This window comes from Etheostoma spectabile, chromosome 4, assembly GCF_008692095.1.
Source record: "Etheostoma spectabile isolate EspeVRDwgs_2016 chromosome 4, UIUC_Espe_1.0, whole genome shotgun sequence".
Lineage (NCBI taxonomy): Eukaryota > Metazoa > Chordata > Actinopteri > Perciformes > Percidae > Etheostoma > Etheostoma spectabile.
Window position 1 is genome coordinate 27,893,282 of NC_045736.1, and position 17,812 is coordinate 27,911,093.

Below are 17,812 nucleotides of genomic sequence, written 5' to 3' on the forward strand. Positions count from 1 at the left end.
TATTTACAGTATTTAGAAGCGGGCTGGCTGCTAGTTAGCTAACGCTAGCTTTCATGCTGCATAAATAAGCCGGACAGAGTTGTCTCTCATCTGGCGATAGAAACCCTGCTGTCCCCGGCCGTCCTGCTGGCTCAGAGGTCCACAGGTAGCCTACTAATTAGTTTTGCACCAAATGTAGGCTATCGCAAAAAGTGTTGAAAAAGTCAAGGGCGCTGACTCGCCGCTGTGTGATGCGAGAGAGCACATTGCACTGTGATCTGGAACGTGACTTGTAATTTATCCAAGAACAAGTTTGTTTCACACACACACACCTGCAGCCAAACAAGACACGCATCCTCTATGCCTTCGCATGATTCCATTAGTAAGCCGTAGTTGTCCAGTGTGGAGGTAGTAATCAGGGTCATACTGGAGCTTAATCGCTTTTATTTGCGCAACCAGGGGGACTTTATCACTGTCAAATGAAAGGGGACAGGACACCAGCTCCCTTTCTTGTGAAAAATGACCGTTGAACTGTGTGTGGAGTTCAGTGTGGGACCGTACGTTGTCCACCAACCAGTAGTCCTACCTCTGATGCTCACTAATAAATACTTCATACATTGTTTGCTTAATCTGTGAAAATACCAAGTGCTTTGAACAAATCAGTCAATGAGTCCATGAACGTCAAATGCCAGGACATCTGGACAAACACTGAAAATTAAATTAGTATCCAGAAAAATAGTACTCAGATAACTTTTGAATGAAAAGGTTCCCTCAAATCTGGGATTGGATAGGATTTACGTAGGTTAAATAGCACAAATCACAAAAAGGACGCCAAATAATCTTCACAATTTTAAGATGAAACAAGGTGCAGATGTCTATGAACTAATTAGGATATTCTTATGTAAAAAGAAAAAAAAGATAGCTACAGACTAGGGCTAGATTTGACATGTCAGCCTAATTAGTGCGATTATCACACAGCTGCACAGGCTGAGAGGATTTGAAGTGGTTTTATCAAAAGGATCATTTTCCCGGGGAATGCCTCATCCCGACAGCATGTGCACTGCCAGATCCATTTTGGTTTGGGATGTGCAGGCGCTGTCTACTTAAATGTGCTGCAGATTTGAAAGGGTGAACAAGGAGTGGACAGGTGGAGAGTAGCCTAGTAGTGAAAGTAGTAGTGAAAGTGTATTGTTGCTAATGACTAAAGTTGGGAAGTGATTAGATGCCTTGTGCTTTCAAAAGGGCCCAGGTACTGCCTCAGACCTCACAACAGACCAGTTTTTCAGTCAGGTGGCTCATATTCACACCGGCTTACCCCCAAATCGTACTCTTAGCTGGCAGAGCATAGAGGGTAAACCAAGTGTAGGCCTAATAATCTTACCAAACAGATTTGTCCACTGATGGTGGGCTAATTAACTAAATTAACTATTGGTGAAATGCCTCAGTTAAGCTAGGGATTTGGCTTTCCTTTCAAATAGAATTGGGGCAATTAGGAGCCAAGACAACCATAATATGACTTAAAGTTTTTCTAATCAATATTCCTATATTCAACAATGAATCAAATGACTATGTGTGTGAAAGGAGTCTTGGCTTTTCATCCCAAAGTTTCAAAGTTCTGGTTCCATCACTTGCAACAGTGTCGTTTGAAAAAGAAAAGTTGGAAAAAGCCACTGTACTACCTTCCCAGTGAATGTTAGCAAAGTAGCATCAGGACCTACCTGGTGAACACGATGGATCATTGAGCCAAATATGTCCCAACAGAATCTACTGGAGACCAAATCCGAACCAAGAGGCGAGTGAATAATGGATTTAAACCCAACAGGTGAACACAAACGCGACATTACATATTACACCATGTCTGCTTGTTGTGGGAACAAGCAATTGTTCATCAATTTTAGAGATGTTTATAGCTTTTTCCTGCTGTGGCCAAGATAATATAATCATGTTCTACAGCAAAATGTTTTATATTATTAAACTGTTTAATCACTTAAATTTAATAAGACAGCACAGTGTTGATGTTTGGCAATTGTTTTTAATATTGCATAACCTCCCTGAAACAAATTGCATCTTTTACCCTCATTCAAAGAACAATAACATATTCTCAGTGAAAGAATTTCTGGCATCCCTCTCTCTAAATCATCATATTGTACTCCACTACAATACCTCATGTTGCTCACTGACTCAGACACATGCCACTGGCCTTGCACTTACACACAAGCATGTTTTTTTGTCTGGCCTGTTAAACTCCTCCCTCCTGTCTCTGCCCTTGGGTGGGCTGGGGTCTTCAGAGCTCCCCCAGACCATCATGGAGTCTGCAAGCACCTCCAGAGTTTCCACCCTCTACCAGCCATGATGTCACAGGTCTGGCTCCGCGACCAGCCGCTGTTTGCCAATAGCCAGGGTCAAGAGCGCAGGGAGAACTGAGAGAGGAGGACCAGGGACCTTTTGCACCACGGCACCCAACACACCTCCATAGTCCATATCACGCCTCCTCGGAACGGGCCTGCTATGAGCCAAGCACCCATGGAAGTGCTAAAGGTAAGCCGGCCAATACACTGGCATACATGTATGAGGGTTAGTCGTAATGTGAAATGTGTCAATGTTCTCTAGGTGACATGATGGTGGATACTCTCATGTGGAGCCTTGATTTAACCTATTCCAAACTGAGTTTTACATTTTCCACTTCTTTAAATTACAAATTCAACATGATAATGAACGTTGGCTACATCTCCGTCAGCTCCTGAGAAACAAATATTCTCTAAGAGTGGACTGTGATAAATCCATAGGGGGGATTATCTCTTCACCGAATTCCTGGTTTCAGACATTTGGCATTGAACACATTTAATCCTATTTGCTCCACTACACTGACATATTTTCATTCATTTCATTTCTGGTATGACCAAGTGGACCCTGATAACGTGAGAATATAACCAAAAAAAAAGAGAAGTACACTGCTCTTATCCTTATCCTTATCCTTTACTCCCTCAGGAATTTCAACATGTCAGTGATAGAAAAGTCCAACTGTTAGACACTTGATACTTACTTGCCTTCCATATTTGCCAATTATCACAGATTTGCATGTGATATAATTTAGTCAATTTTTGCAAGTTGGTCTAAATAAGGTTTGCTCTTGATGAAGCAAGACAAATATTTGTGGGAACAATTTGGAGGAACTTTTTTCTCATACTTATTTTCATAGTGAGTCCAAACGACCATCCCAGTTTCCTGGGCAAAACACTTCTTGACAGTTTGAAGCTAAACTGTCTGTGGATTATCAAAGACCCCCCCAAAGCCGTGCGGGCAAGGTAAAATTAGCTTAGAAGAACCAGGCAGAGCTGCTGGACCATGAAAGTGAAAACATGAAGCTCAGATGAGGTTGTCCAAAAGGGGAGGGGACCTTTAATTAGCCAGGTTACCTCTGACCCAAGTCAGAATTAAGTGAAAAACCAGTTCAGGGATCAAGACAAAGGCAAGTAGAGTTTTATCACACACTCAACTCATAAGTCAGCAACAAATACTTATTTGAATCTTGAGTTCATTTATGGAAAACACTATGGCATGGTGAAAATAAGCAAACATCAGTCACAGCAGTACTGTGTTAGTATTAAAGCCGCATTAGCCATTATACCTGCCAGCCTCTGAACACTCACACAGGTGATTTCAGTTATTCTGGCTGATTAGACTTTACTCAGGTTGAAGCTGTGCCGGAGCTTTGATGGAAAGGTCACAAATTCTTTCTACCGATAAGAATGATAAAGTGTTGATTTGTCCCGCCCTAACCAGTGCAACAGCACTTACAGGGGACTCAGGAAGATGTCACTCAATCAGTCTAACCACACCCACACAGTCCAATCAGCTATTAATCCAACGTACTGTGCTATGCTGAAAAGAGACTCATGCTAATGTTTGGTGACCATAGACTGTAATAATTATGGACAAAGCTTCTGGATCTAAGAAGGGAAGGCAATGCAGAACCATAACTTGCATTCTGTCTTATTTCCAGCAGGGGGCGACTACACTGGCTGCAAAAAGAAGCCTTTTTTTTATAGAAGTCTACAGGAAAATGACCCTACTTCTCACTTATTACCAATTATTAAACATTTTCATAAAGAGTTTATGGTCTTAATCACTACTTTCAAGTCTTCTTCAATAGCCTACAGCATTATGTTAATTTTGTAAATTATGATCCCATTTATTTTAATATGACGATAAAACAGGGGCTGCTTCAGGAGCGTGGCTAAACGCCGACCTGTCAATCATGACAGAGGCTTAGCAGTGCGTATCCATGGCACAGTGCACATTAAAATAGCTGTGAACTTGTTTTTGGGTGTTGTCCATGTTTTCATCTTTCATCTTTTGGTCTTTTGCACTACATCAAATTAGTTAGTTAATTGGAACTTGGAAATTTGGTCACCTAAAAATGTTTTATTCAGCATTATGTCAGCCAAGCTAGCTTGCTACCCCTAGCATTAACTGGTAACTTAAGGGAAAGTTTGACGATTTTCTTTACTGCCGTACATGCAGATAAATGGTGGCAGAGGTCTGTTTACCTGCCAGTAAATCTCATGTTGTGATGACTAGCTTTGTGGGGTTGACAACTTTCCACCTTTAGTGTTTAGCTTAGCGCGACGCCATTGCAACCATAAACAACCATGGCTTGGCCACATCAAGATGGCGAAGCCCTTTGGCCTATCGCCAAGCTCAAGTCTTCAAAACAGCAGTCCACAAACCAATGGCCGATGTCACAGTTGCTATGGCCAGTATTTTTAAAGTTGATGTTGGTGACTAAACCGTACTGTGACATTATAAGGTTATAACAATGTTCAACACACTTCTTAAGTTATTTTTAGAATGAGTGTTTTGACCAACACCACCGGGCTACCCCACAATTAAATTCAACACGTAATGTTAGCTGTATAGATAGATTACTAATCTAATGTTAGTTTAGCCAGCCAGCACCAACTCCAGCGCCTGCTGCTAACAACGCTAGTCTCGCTTTGCTAGACCTTTCCTCTACAGCGCTGCAGAGTAGGGTTTGGCTAGGCCACAAAGCAATCTGGGATGGGAGAAAAACGTGCTCTGGTTTATTGGCATCTTTAGATCAATCACAGTTGTCTTGGTGGGCGCTTAGTGCTGAGCTGAGCCACGATGGGGCTACAATGTAGCCTCGGGAAGGAACTTGTTTTGGTGGAACATGTGTACCTTCAAAGGTTGTTCAAGTCGTGCTAAAGAAAAATTAGATTGGACAGACAGTCTAGCTAGCTGTCTGGATTTACCCTGCAGAGATCTGAGGATCAGTTCACCATAGTCCTCATAAAACCACAATTTTAACACAAAGAAAGCGGGACATCCAAAAAGAGTGACATCCAGCGTAATTTCTGGCAGAACTACAGCAACTCCGGACGTGCAATGTCATGGATATAGACTATAACGATGCTAACGGCAATAAAATAATGATCTGTTAGGGAACCGACCATATTAGACCCCAGGAGCTGGCACATCGGGCTGAAATCCATCGGTAATTAACAATTGAAGATTAAAACTGTCACGATCATACGACAACACAACACGACGTTATCAAAAGTCTGTTTACATCCACTTTTTCGATTTAGAGACCCCTTGCGGCAGAAAAGAACATATTGTAAGCTATTTTTAACAGGCAAAAGCTGTGAGTGAAAAAGGCCATTTATAATGAAAATATTGAATTAAAACTGTTATGCAGTTATGTCTTTTTTGCAACCGTGACAGTATGTACTGCACAGTAGTTAAGTAAAGATGACAGATACCATTGATTATTACAGTTATATTTCACAACAGATGACAGGTAGCCTAATGATTGCATGGCTGTGCATGTAGCCTAATCTCTTGTGGTAAGGAAGGAAGTGTCTAGTTTTTGTATTTGGGGTTGTTGTTTGTGTACACAGTGGACAGTTTTTAGAGCCAGTTTTCTGATTCTAAAAACTCAGATCATAGAACTGATCTATCATCTAAATGGACCTCCTGAATTGTGTCTTTAAATTACTTAAAGAATGGGATCGAAGACAATCCTATTATCTAATAGCCCAGAACATCCCTGACTTTTAAAAATCATCAGATTCAACTCCACGTGCAGACATTCGTGGCTTACACTGACCTTTTCCTCCAACTCCAGGCACATTGAGCTGAATAATGCTACATCTTTGTGCTCTTTGATTATTCGGGGTAGACTCTGAGGTCTAAAACTTGGCTAAGAGAGCCTTTTGTTTATTAAACTCATCAGAGTATACCTAGAGCTCTGTTCTCATTTTCTAGTAGCTATTGGATTCTCCAAGATAAGATTTTCAAAAAAGTAGGACATGTCTGCACACATTCCAAAATACTTCACTTCATCTGCAAAATATGGATTTGCTTGACGTTGTGATCTTTGCCCTTGCTGCTCAGTGAACACACAGTATCTTATGTGACTGTTTTACTGTTTAGCTCAGAAAACTTAGCTGATTGCATAGCCCCTCACCAGGCAACATAACAAGGCTCTGTGTGTTTATGTTGCTGCTAAATTGAGCTTCATTGTTTGTCACTTAAGCAAGTGCATGTTCATAATCCCATACAGACCGGACAATGTGCTTCATTCTTAGAAGAGGATGTTAAGTTCTTGCTAATGTTACCCTCAGGGTAAGAGCAGAGAAGACATCTCTTTGTTCCAGGCTCCTCCTCTTGATGGAGTAACCCGTCTGCTGTAGCTGTTCCATGAGAATTGCTACTAAGAGCATTAGACAAGAGAGTTAAATCTACTTCCTCCAAGCAATGTCGGAACTCAGTTCATGCAGCCCTTGTTTAACTAATATTAACTTCTATTATCACAGCCTAAATGTCGCATGTTAACAACCAGCTCATGGATCACTCTCCTAATCTCTTGAAAATGTTACTCTACCGCCTCTCCCCTGCCTCCTCCTTTTTGGGATTCTCTAATAAAATGGAAGTGCTGGTGAACGGTGCCATCAAATTTACCCCTAGTCACTACTACATTGTCTGCTTCCACCCTAAACAAGCACATTTTGTAACTCCAACCTTGCGGATAAGGATGATGACAAAAATAGAAAACAGCTCTCTCATATCCTAGGTGGGATCAAGACTGATAAGGCCAGCTAGGTCAACAAAAGTTTGCCTCATCAGGGCGCCTGGGTTGCTCACCTGGTTGAGCGTGCGCCCCATGTACAGAGGATTCAGGGGTTTGGCTCCAACCTGCGGCCCATTGTTGCATGTCCATCCCCCTCCCTTTCCTTTCTTAATCTGTCCTATAAATGAAGGCAATAAAAGCCAAAAAATACAACCTTTAAAAAAGGTTGGCCTCATCAGTCTCTCCTACCCTGTCGTCTTAGGGATATCTGATGGAAGTATTGACAACCGAAGATTTAAGAGCACACAATCATTTATTAGCGCTCCCTTTAAAAGTGCACAGGCACAGATGATTTGCAAGAGGAATTATACAACTACATCAGTTTTACCTGGAAGTGAAGGGTCATCCTGTTAGACCCTACTGAACCTTTGACTTAAAATAAAAGCTGGAACAGTGGCAAAACTTTAAACACCAGGTAGAGCAGTATTTGGTGTCCATTATCTTAAAAATCAAATCCCGAGAACACTAAATGGCTAAAATCCCTTTCAACTTGTTGCCTACTGATCTACCCGTTGTAATAGCAGAGTAACCGTGACAGTCAAATTAATAGGTGCTCTGTAGAGATCGGTCTGGAAATTGGTACTTACCTCTAAATGGTAATGGCTCACATTAATGCCATTAACAAATTCCATAATCAACATTAAGACAAAAACGGCCTACTATTACCTTTAGAATATATCAAGGATTAGAGGACTTATTGTACATGTCAGGACATGGTCTTTACAGGTGTCAGATCAGACTGCTGCGGCTGATTCAGAGCGCTGCTGTTTGACCGGGAGAGTGGATCACATTAGTCCAGTTCTACAATCAACACTGGCTTCCTGTCTGTCAAACAATTTAAACTTAACCCTTGTTTTGATGTAATCATGTTGTGCTACTAGCTAGCTAGGTCATCCTTATTGTTTGTTGGATTTGCGAGATCTCGCAAATAAAACTCAATATCTCGCAAAACAAAGTCAAGATCTTGCAAAAGTGTACATGTTTTTTTTTCTCTTCTCCATGTCACCTCCGGGGCTCCGTAGTATTTCACATTGTAGTTGCCAGAGCTCTTCTGCTTTCTGTCACTGGTATGCTCAGTCAGTGTGCACTGTGAGAGGGGGCGAGGCCAGCGGCTAGAATGGAAAAAGCCAACGTGTGCTTCTTTTACAGATACTTATTTAACGATATCTTTTGCATTTCTAATCCAAACAACGTCACTTGGCACTGCACTTACTCGTGCGCGTAGCATGACACATGTCAAGTTTCAAATCCATCAGACAAACGGTTCAAAAGATATGTGCATAACACACACACACACACACACACACTTACAAACAAACATTCCTGCAATTTGTAGATAGATAAGGATTCTTATCTTATCATTAATAGAAGATAAGAATACAAGTCATTAAAGGGTAATATTTAAATATCCCTCTGTTTCACCAGAAACAAAGGGATATTAGTGGTACTAATCTAGTCACTCATCCACTTTGCACTTTATAAGTTGCCGTTGATGTGATTTGAAATCAAAGACTTAGCTCTAGTGTAGTTATTTCCTTAACTTTCAGCTCCCGCTAAATGCTTAGCATCCTCCTTTGACAAAATGCCCCCAAGTGTGGCTGGTTACCAAAGCAGTATGAAACAGATTAGAGCTGGCTGAGAGAAATGAATGGATCTGTTTCTTTTCAGGGGGTCAAGTAGTGACGACTATCTCTCCAAATGTTACTGGTCCTCAAGGCGTCTAAAACACATACCCATGTGCTCTCCTTTAGAAGGTAATAAACCTCTGTGTCACAAAGAGTCTATGAATAAAGTGAGAGCCATGCTTGCTGTAGGGATAAATGAAATACATCCCTTGTTAATAGTTTCTTCTCAATGCCAAAGGTTTGGCTAAAGGAAAAGGCCACAGTGCGGAGGGAAGACAAAGAAACGCTCTACTATGAGTTTGCAAAGAATGCTTTCTCTGTTTTATGATACGAGGCTCTGTCCAGCCAGAGGGCACTTCCTCTGTTTGTGTTCACCTCTCCAACTCCTAGTGAGTTTCTAATCCAGAGAAAGACTCGATGCTCTTTGTGCCACCAGCGTTACACAAGACGTGGCAGCAGACGTTTGCATTCATTAGCTGCACGATTGATAGTGCTTCATCACATGTGAGGATCCTGAGAAGCAGCTTAATTTCTGAGATACATGTTTGATCCCGGGGGTTGGTTTACTATTTAACATCGTGATAAAAACTTAGCTTGCAGCTCAGTCCATGTGTGCTCTGCTTGTACAGATTTACATCATCGACAATGGTGACAAAAATATGTGTGAATCATTGATGGTTCAGTATTCCTTAGACCAAAACATTTTATGTACTTCAGTGGAGTGCATTCATAACAGTTTTCATAAATTATCCAAAGTCCAAATTGCAAAAGAATTTGGTGTGGTGTCGATTTTATTCCTCTGTGGCGTATTAGTCACAGCCTAAAAAGCTACACATTTTTTGTTGGTGGTACAAAGCATGCTCACAACTTATCCTACGCAGCTGTGAGACTTGGACAAATAAGTCATTATGATTAAAATGCCCTAAATAAACATTTGGAAAAAACAGAGATGACAGCTGATGACTTTGAAACAGACATTGTCTCTTTAACCCTTAAATGCAATTTGTCCAGAACAGGTATTTGATGTTATACTGTAGATCTTGTCAAATTTGACTTGTGTGCTTGAAAATATTTAGCTAAATTTGGTCAAATATATCATATCTAATGTGTTATTGCTATAAGCGGCCACAAAGCATTCTTTGTGAATTTTCCCATGATTGTACAAAATGAAAGTGAAATGATTGGTTTTGTCCATGCTCGGTTAATCCCCTTTTATTCCCATTGTACTCCCAAATGTGATTAATTATTTTCCTTTCAATTAATAGACACTCTAACATTTAGATTTTTTGTAGAGTAAAGAGAGCTGTAAAACACTTAGTATTGGATCCACACACAACACTGAAGTTGCCACAACACAATGTGTATAACAACAGTGTGTCATGGTTGTTATGCCACTACGAGCCATCAAGGACCTGTAAGCGAGAGTTGGGAAAGGATAACAATACCATTTTTTGTGGCTGATTAATGCTTATGCACGACCGCTCACCCCAACCCCTCCTAAGAAATATGCACTTTTACTGGTACTTCACAAATTACCCACAAAATATTACTTAATCCACATGCAATAAATTAAGTGCATTTTGAGAAGGAGCATGTTTTAAATGAACTAAAAACCCTTCATACATGGTAAGTCAGACCCAGAGTCTGTCTGGATAAGTGCTGGCAAAAGAAAATTTCCTTTGGTGCATAAAGTTCTTAACAGAGAAACTTAACTAAGAACTTTGGATAATGGTGCCGTTTTCTTGTATTCACCTTGATTCCAAACTGCTATACCATTTTTCAATGACACACATAGCTATAAACACATGCAAACACATGCACATGCAGAATGTTCTGTTCTGTTTGCCTACCATTGAACTCCTCTTTACATTGCACCATTAAACTTGATGTATTCTTCCAAGCTGACTTACTTTAAAGTGTCATATAGCCTACTGGCCAACCAAGTTGTCCTTTTTGTTTGGGATAAAGTTGACTGTTCTATGAGGATGCCATTGTGCACGTTACACTGTTTTTGAAGGGAACCATGTGATATGATGGGCCATAAGCCCACCAATCTGTTTCCAACATTGCTACAGTTCTGTGATGCATCTCTGGCCATGATTAACTGATTCACAAAAATAAAGCCTATTAAAACTTTGGAAGAGACAACCTCTTTGACTGCTGCTCTATTTACACCAGGAGTGATACAGATAGAGTAGACCAAATCTGGACAAAAGAAAATGTTGAGTCAAAATCAAAACACATTGCCATTAAGTCTGAAAATCAAAGCTATTCACTTTCTTAACCGTGCAAATGTAACTGCATAATGACGGCTAAATGTACAATATGTAATTTGTTGCTTCTGTTTTAATGTTAACCCAACCCCCCCAGGAGCTGGTAGACTTATTTTGCTGGGGTTGCACGCTCTCATCCTGACAGTATTCTCTCAGCCGTGGGCAGTGAGGCAGACGGACCGGACTGCACTAGCTGGCTAATTTAGTAGTAGATTAGTTCACGACCTATACAGCTAATGTAACGTGACAAATTTAATCAAGGGTTAGCCCAGCGCTGTTAATTGGGGTTAAAACAATCATACTATATAGCATGTTGAGTTGTTCAGTTTCGCAACCAAACATTAGCACGGGCCACTTGTCAACGTGGCACATATAATAGCTAGATGGATATCGGATCCAGTAGCTGCTAACAATTTAGCAGCTTCTCTTTCTGGGGTCCACAATCCCATGGTTTTGAACATTATTGGAAACATGTGGGATAATGTAAGCACACAACAATATATATAACATTTACGTATAGTTGTTTTCAGATGTTATTGCAGAAATATTACAAATTATATCTTGAAATATACACGACTTAAACTCCATTCCCAAAACTTCATAATAAATTCATGCATTGATATGGTTAGTTTGCAGTAAAACAATGGGGTCAATTGTGTTCCTGATGCTCAGAACAAATAATGTTTTATACCAGATGAGCAGAACTAAAGATTAAACGTTAGTTAGCCTGAAGCAAGCTTCAGTTCGCAGGCTACTGGCCAATCAGTAAAAAGGCTCCTTTGTGAGCCGGAGGTGGTGACGTCAAATGGGCTCAATAAAGACATAAATTCATAGTTAAACTGGAACAACACATCAGTGGGAGGATGAGTTTTGGTGTCCTCCTCCATTTCTTAACTGCATAACTAATGACCCGGAACACTTGGATAAATTAAGCAGGGCAAGTGAGCGCTCTCAGATTTGCACATGCTAGCTGGCTGTCCAAGATAAAGGGATTATGTAGCCTACTGTATGTAGATTATTTATATCAATTAATACTCAAATAACATGTTGGAAATGCTTGAATACAGCCACTATCAGGTGAGATGGGTTGATTTTTTTGTCTTTATAAAAAAAGACAGATGGACTGAATTAAAACCTGGATGAAGCTAATATTTAAACATTTTCTTGTGGTTGAAATAGGTTTTATTTTGACTGTATTTAATAAGACAATGCCATTGTCCCTCTATACAGTGTTATCTACACTTGGAACTACAGGAACTACACAGTAGGCTGTGGCAGAGAAGCTAATGCCTGCTAAAAAGTTGTTATATTGCTGTATGTGTTGCTGAGTGTATCTATTGCTGCATAAAATTTAACTGATCATATATCTTTGACACAACTGCAATGTTCCATAGTCTCCTCTCTGTGAAGAGTTTTTTTATGGGTTAAACTAAATTGACCAGTGACAGCGTACAGTGTTCCAAAGCAAGCCTGCAATCGGCCTTGAGAAGTTGGCTTATAAAATGGTGTTTTCAGTTTTCATTGATCTGCATAATACATGGGATGGGATACAATGGGATTAGTCATTTAACTGCAACACAGCTGTACATCTTGGCTCTTTGTAGTTACTTTGTACAGTTAACCGAGCTCAGGGTTTAAAAATAGAAGAAAACATGAAACTGAATCTAAAATATCTTTGAATTTACAGGTTTTACTCATTATTATTGTACTGTCGTAACTTTAAAAGACCTTTTTTGTCAATTTGATGCTTATTATTTTTATTTGAACTAACTATTTTGTTTTACCAATCTATAATACAGAAAGCGTGTACTAGACTTGATAAAAGTATGAATCTAAAATCCCAGTATGTAATGTATACCTCTTGCTCCTAGGTGCAGGCCCACCTGGAAAATCCCAACAAGTATCACATCCAGCAGGCTCAGAGGCAGCAGGTGAGGCAGTATCTGTCCACCACCCTGGTGGGTAAAGTCGGCAACCAGTGCCCCAGCCAGCCCCCCGAGCACGGCATGCCACCCGGGCCCGGCAGCAGCGCCCCCAACAGTCCCATGGCCCTGCTCACACTCAGCTCCAACTGTGAGAAAGAGGTACGCCTGCTCATTACCAAACACTTCTGCTTTCATTACATCCATATATGAACTGTGATTATTTAATTGAATGCATTTTTTGTGCCATACAGATGGATGATGTCATTGATGATATTATTAGCTTGGAGTCAAGTTACAATGAAGATGTTCTTGGACTTATGGATCCGGGACTCCAAATGAACAACCCGGTAATGTTTGGCATTTTAAGTCTTTATTAGTTTATAGAAAACTATTACTGTTGATATTCACGTCTTTGAATTGAATTTAACTGAAATACATAGTTGTTCTTTTTAAGGCATGCATCATAATGTCTTGTCTTTAATACTCTGTAGCTCCCTATGTCTGAAAACCTTCTCGATGTGTACGGCAACCAAGGCCTTCCACTCCCGGGCCTCACCATCAGCAACTCCTGTCCATCCAACATTAAGAGAAAATACACAGGTAACATACTGAGAAACATCTTTCACACACAGTATCAGTATTTATTCTGTTTTACTGTTGATTTACTGTACTGTAGATATCATGTCGTTGAATTAATGATGGTGAATGGAGGTGGGTACAATAAGTGCTGTGAAGTCAGACTGGGAAATTATTTGACTATCAATTTAGTACACTTTCTGTGACTAATAACTGACTCTTAGCAAGTAAACCTCGCTTGATCTGGTAGTCAAATGTGAATAAAGTACGCACTGAGAAAAATGTGTAAGTTCAATCTGTCTAAGATCTGATACAGTTTTATACTGTCAAATGTTTAATCCTAATCAATGGGAAGTGAATAGAATGTAAAAGGTGAAGCATGACTTAGGCCATTGTCGATAATTGTGTGCAATTTGGCAATGCGCAATATACTATGAAGTCAATTGTTTGCCAAATAATTACTCCAGCTCCTGGCATGAAGCAAGTATTGGACAAGCATGAATCCTGTGGCCTGTATGAAAACTATCAAAGGCCAGAGGGCTTTCCAGTAGGTAAGCAAAGCACCATGAAGAAAGTGAAAAAGATTATGTTTTGTAAACTGTTAAAGCTGTTTTCAATCTGATTTGCAGAAACTGTTCTATAGAAAGTGTTTTGTGTATGACAAAATCGCACACAATACAAATTAACTGTAATTGTACAGTTGATCAACATGACTTTAGCTTTATTTAGCATATAAGTGATATCCTATTGGATGGGATTATCGAGCATAACACGTTAAAATAAAAGATTTTAAATGCTCTAGCAGGCAAAGTAACAGATTTACTGTTGAATATTAACATGTAATTCTAGTTAGTGACCCATATTAAACAAATGTGTTTTCTCAAAGCACTGACATTCACTTTTCTCTTTGCTTCCCAGAGGCTGAAGTCCGTGCCCTTGCTAAAGAGAGGCAGAAGAAAGACAACCACAACTTAAGTGAGTCAATCACGACAGAATCATCAGAATTGTGTTTTAATTTTAATGGTTGTCTCAATGGTCATGTAAGTTAGTTATCTGGCAATTTAAGTTACAGTCATTGTGAAATATCGCTACAGGCTTGTTCTTTCTTTTCAATTGTATATCCAATTATTCGGAATAATTTCACAAAAAGTAAGGACATTTATCAACAAAATCAGTTATATGTTTTTAAATGTATTTGTTGAATTAAAATTCATGTTCATGTTTTTTATGACCTGTAATTAAACTTTCAAAGACAAGGTCTTTGGTTTACAAGGCTGAAGTACTTATCCTATTTGACAAATTCTAGTTGAACGAAGACGGAGATTCAACATCAACGATCGTATCAAAGAACTGGGAACATTGATACCCAAGTCAAATGATCCGTAAGTAGGTTTTGTTTGCTATTGAATGCATCCTTCTTTCTATTCATTAACATTATTTTTAACATCCTCCTCTTAAAACGTCCAAGTGTCTTTAAGGTTTAATACCATATATGCTCAGAAGGGCTGTAAAGAATCCGGCGCTGTTTTGGTCAGCTAGTCAGCTGATTCTGACTGTAGACCTTTGTCTCCTGTATACCCCAGAGACATGCGCTGGAATAAGGGCACCATTCTCAAAGCCTCAGTGGACTATATCAGGAGGCTACAGCGGGAGCAACAGAGAGCCAAGGAGCTGGAGTGCAGACAGAGGAAGCTGGAGCATGGAAACCGCCATCTAATGCTTCGTATACAGGTTGGTAATTGATCTTTGGGGGAAGAAACATTACAGTAAACTGCATGCTACTTTACTTATACAAACAGTTTTGGCATATAAGGGTATTTTATTCTTCTATTTGTTCATCTACAAGGGTCTAATGTTAGTAGTGGTAGTTTCAAATCACTAGATTTCACTTTTTTGAAGACTATGGTTAACTGCTCCTCAGATCTCTGCAGGGTAAATCCAGACAGATAGATAGATAGATAGATAGATAGATAGATAGATAGATAGATAGATAGATAGATAGATAGATACAAATCTGTCCTATCTGAGTTTTTGATGACTAAAACAACCTTTGAATGTACCCATGTTTCGACCAAAACAAGTTCCTTCCCGAGGCAATTTTGCAGCGGCACCGTGGCTCTGCTCGGCGCTTATTGTGATTGGTTTAAAGAAATGATTAGAAACCAAGGCACGTTTTTCTCACATCCCGGAATGCTTGCGTGGACTCGCCAGACCCTCTTCCGCAGCGCTGTGGAGGAAGGTCTGGCAAAGCGAGACTAGTATAGCATCAACGTCAGGTCACCATTTCAATTCATTACATTTTTTGTGCACTTTTAATGCTAATTAGCTAATGAACAATGAACCTGCTACACAGTGACTCAGTTGAGCGTACAGCACTAGCATGCTGACATTAGCATTTAGCTCACAGGACTCACAGAGCCACTAGAATTGCAGATAAAAATCTTTCCCAGTAAAGCATTAAGCATATTAAATCATGTTTTTTCATAATCATCTAGGAGTTGGAGATCCAGGCCCGCGCTCATGGTCTTACAGTGGTTCCATCCTCATCTGTCTGCACATCGGATTTAATCGGCCGAGCCATTAAACAAGAACCCGCCCTTGGCGACTGCCCAGCAGACCTCTACCAGCACAGCTCGGCTCCTGACATGTCACCTCCGACCACACTGGACCTCAACAACGGCACCATCACCTTCGACCAGATTCCTGCTGACACTGGGGATCCTGAACGCTATGGAACCTCCAGGACCTGTAAAATGAAGGAATTTGTAAGGGACACCCTGTCGCCAATATCCACAAGTGATCCCCTGCTGTCCTCAATGTCCCCAGATGGCTCCAACAACGGGAGCAGCCGGCACAGTTCCAGCTCTAGCATGGATGAGAAGGAGCATGGCTGTTAGCATACATTTCTATCTATAGCATCCCATCAATGAGAAACTCACCTTACAGTGACTTTAAGAATTCACATGCCTAAGTGAATAAACTCTATCATGAACTTTATTTTTTATCTTAATTCCATTCCTTGTACTTCTCCCCATTTATTGCTGAACTGTAATGTTCAAACACTGTATGTTTATGTGCCTGAGGTATTTCATTTCCTCAATATTACCCAATATTTTTACATTCTTGAATATCTTGATGCTGTATAGATGGGCAGTTGACAAATAAGGTGACAAATCTGCTGTCATAGACTGGCCAACTGAAGGATTTAACAGTTTATTTTTTGTCTTTTTTTAAACTATGGTTTTCATATTTGTCCCATAAACTGTACGTTTACTCTATATTGAACTGTCCATGGCAAAAGAGATAACAAACATATGTGAAAATGTTTTGGTCAAAAGAAATGTGAGAAGTTTTGTGTAATGCTCGAAAAATCAATGAAGTTATTGTAGACATGAACATGAGATTTCTTAAACTTCTGATTGTTACATTGCAAGTACGTGCACAAAATATATAAAAAAGGTATTTAAATATTAAAGGATCAAGTATTGCATACTATTGCAAACCATTGTTTCTAAACATATTTAAATGTACGTATATTGTTAAATCCTATGCTCTTAATGTACTCTGAAGAAAATAACAAATCAAACATTGACCACATTGTTATTATTGCTGGGTATTCTATTATTAACATCATCATTTATTTATTTTATATTCTTTATTTTATCCAGTGAGAGGTCATTTTGTTTAATGAGATTTTGAGATTCATACCAATGGTTTACAGATTGGTTTTCTCTGAGGGACACTTATTTTATTTTGTTATTTTTATTGGCACACAAAAACATGATATTTTTATTCTAACATGATGTATGTACAAATGTAATGACGATGATAAAGGCAAATAAGACACAATTTGTCCGTGACAATATTGGGTGAATAGGGTAAAATTACCTTATATTGATTATGGGCTTTAGCATTTTTGAATGAGCCCCGGCGTGATACATCATAATACTTTCTTTATAATTAATGTAAAATAAAATTAACAAATAAATAAACTAAAATGTGGTTTATTTGCTGGTAATTAATGTAATTGCTTTGTAGGCACTGATCAACTACTGGTTTCATCTCTATCTTGCATAATTCAGAGCTAAGGAGATGTATACAGAGGGAAATCCTCTTTTTGATGTTTGGACAGAACTGGTTGATACTATATGAAACATTTTTGTTAATGTTTGTTATCTCTTGCCAATATTGTAACTAAATAAAACACTTGAGATACTGTCTAGAGCCAACATTTAGTTTGGAATTATTGTGTGTGTGTGTGTGTGTGTGTGTGTGTGT

General features: G+C 39.5%; 1 protein-coding gene across 3 annotated transcripts in view; it reads left to right on the forward strand.

The window, feature by feature from the left end:
• mitfa (melanocyte inducing transcription factor a) overlaps window positions 1-17,753 on the forward strand; it is a 20,111-nt gene extending 2,358 nt beyond the window's left edge. Inside the window, exons 2-11 of one of the 3 annotated variants that reach the window (XM_032512644.1) lie at window positions 1,741-1,801; window positions 2,268-2,517; window positions 12,905-13,117; window positions 13,210-13,305; window positions 13,450-13,558; window positions 14,002-14,085; window positions 14,453-14,509; window positions 14,841-14,916; window positions 15,118-15,265; window positions 16,030-17,753. In XM_032512644.1, coding sequence (XP_032368535.1) covers window positions 2,488-2,517; window positions 12,905-13,117; window positions 13,210-13,305; window positions 13,450-13,558; window positions 14,002-14,085; window positions 14,453-14,509; window positions 14,841-14,916; window positions 15,118-15,265; window positions 16,030-16,431 — 1,215 coding nt within the window. In that variant the 5' untranslated portion in view covers window positions 1,741-1,801; window positions 2,268-2,487 and the 3' untranslated portion in view covers window positions 16,432-17,753. Of the gene's footprint in view, window positions 1-1,740; window positions 1,802-1,987; window positions 2,518-11,876; window positions 12,111-12,904; window positions 13,118-13,209; window positions 13,306-13,449; window positions 13,559-14,001; window positions 14,086-14,452; window positions 14,510-14,840; window positions 14,917-15,117; window positions 15,266-16,029 lie in introns of those variants that run through there. The other 2 variants (XM_032512645.1, XM_032512643.1) reach the window with 2 other exon arrangements.
• The last annotated feature ends 59 nt before the right edge of the window (window positions 17,754-17,812 follow it).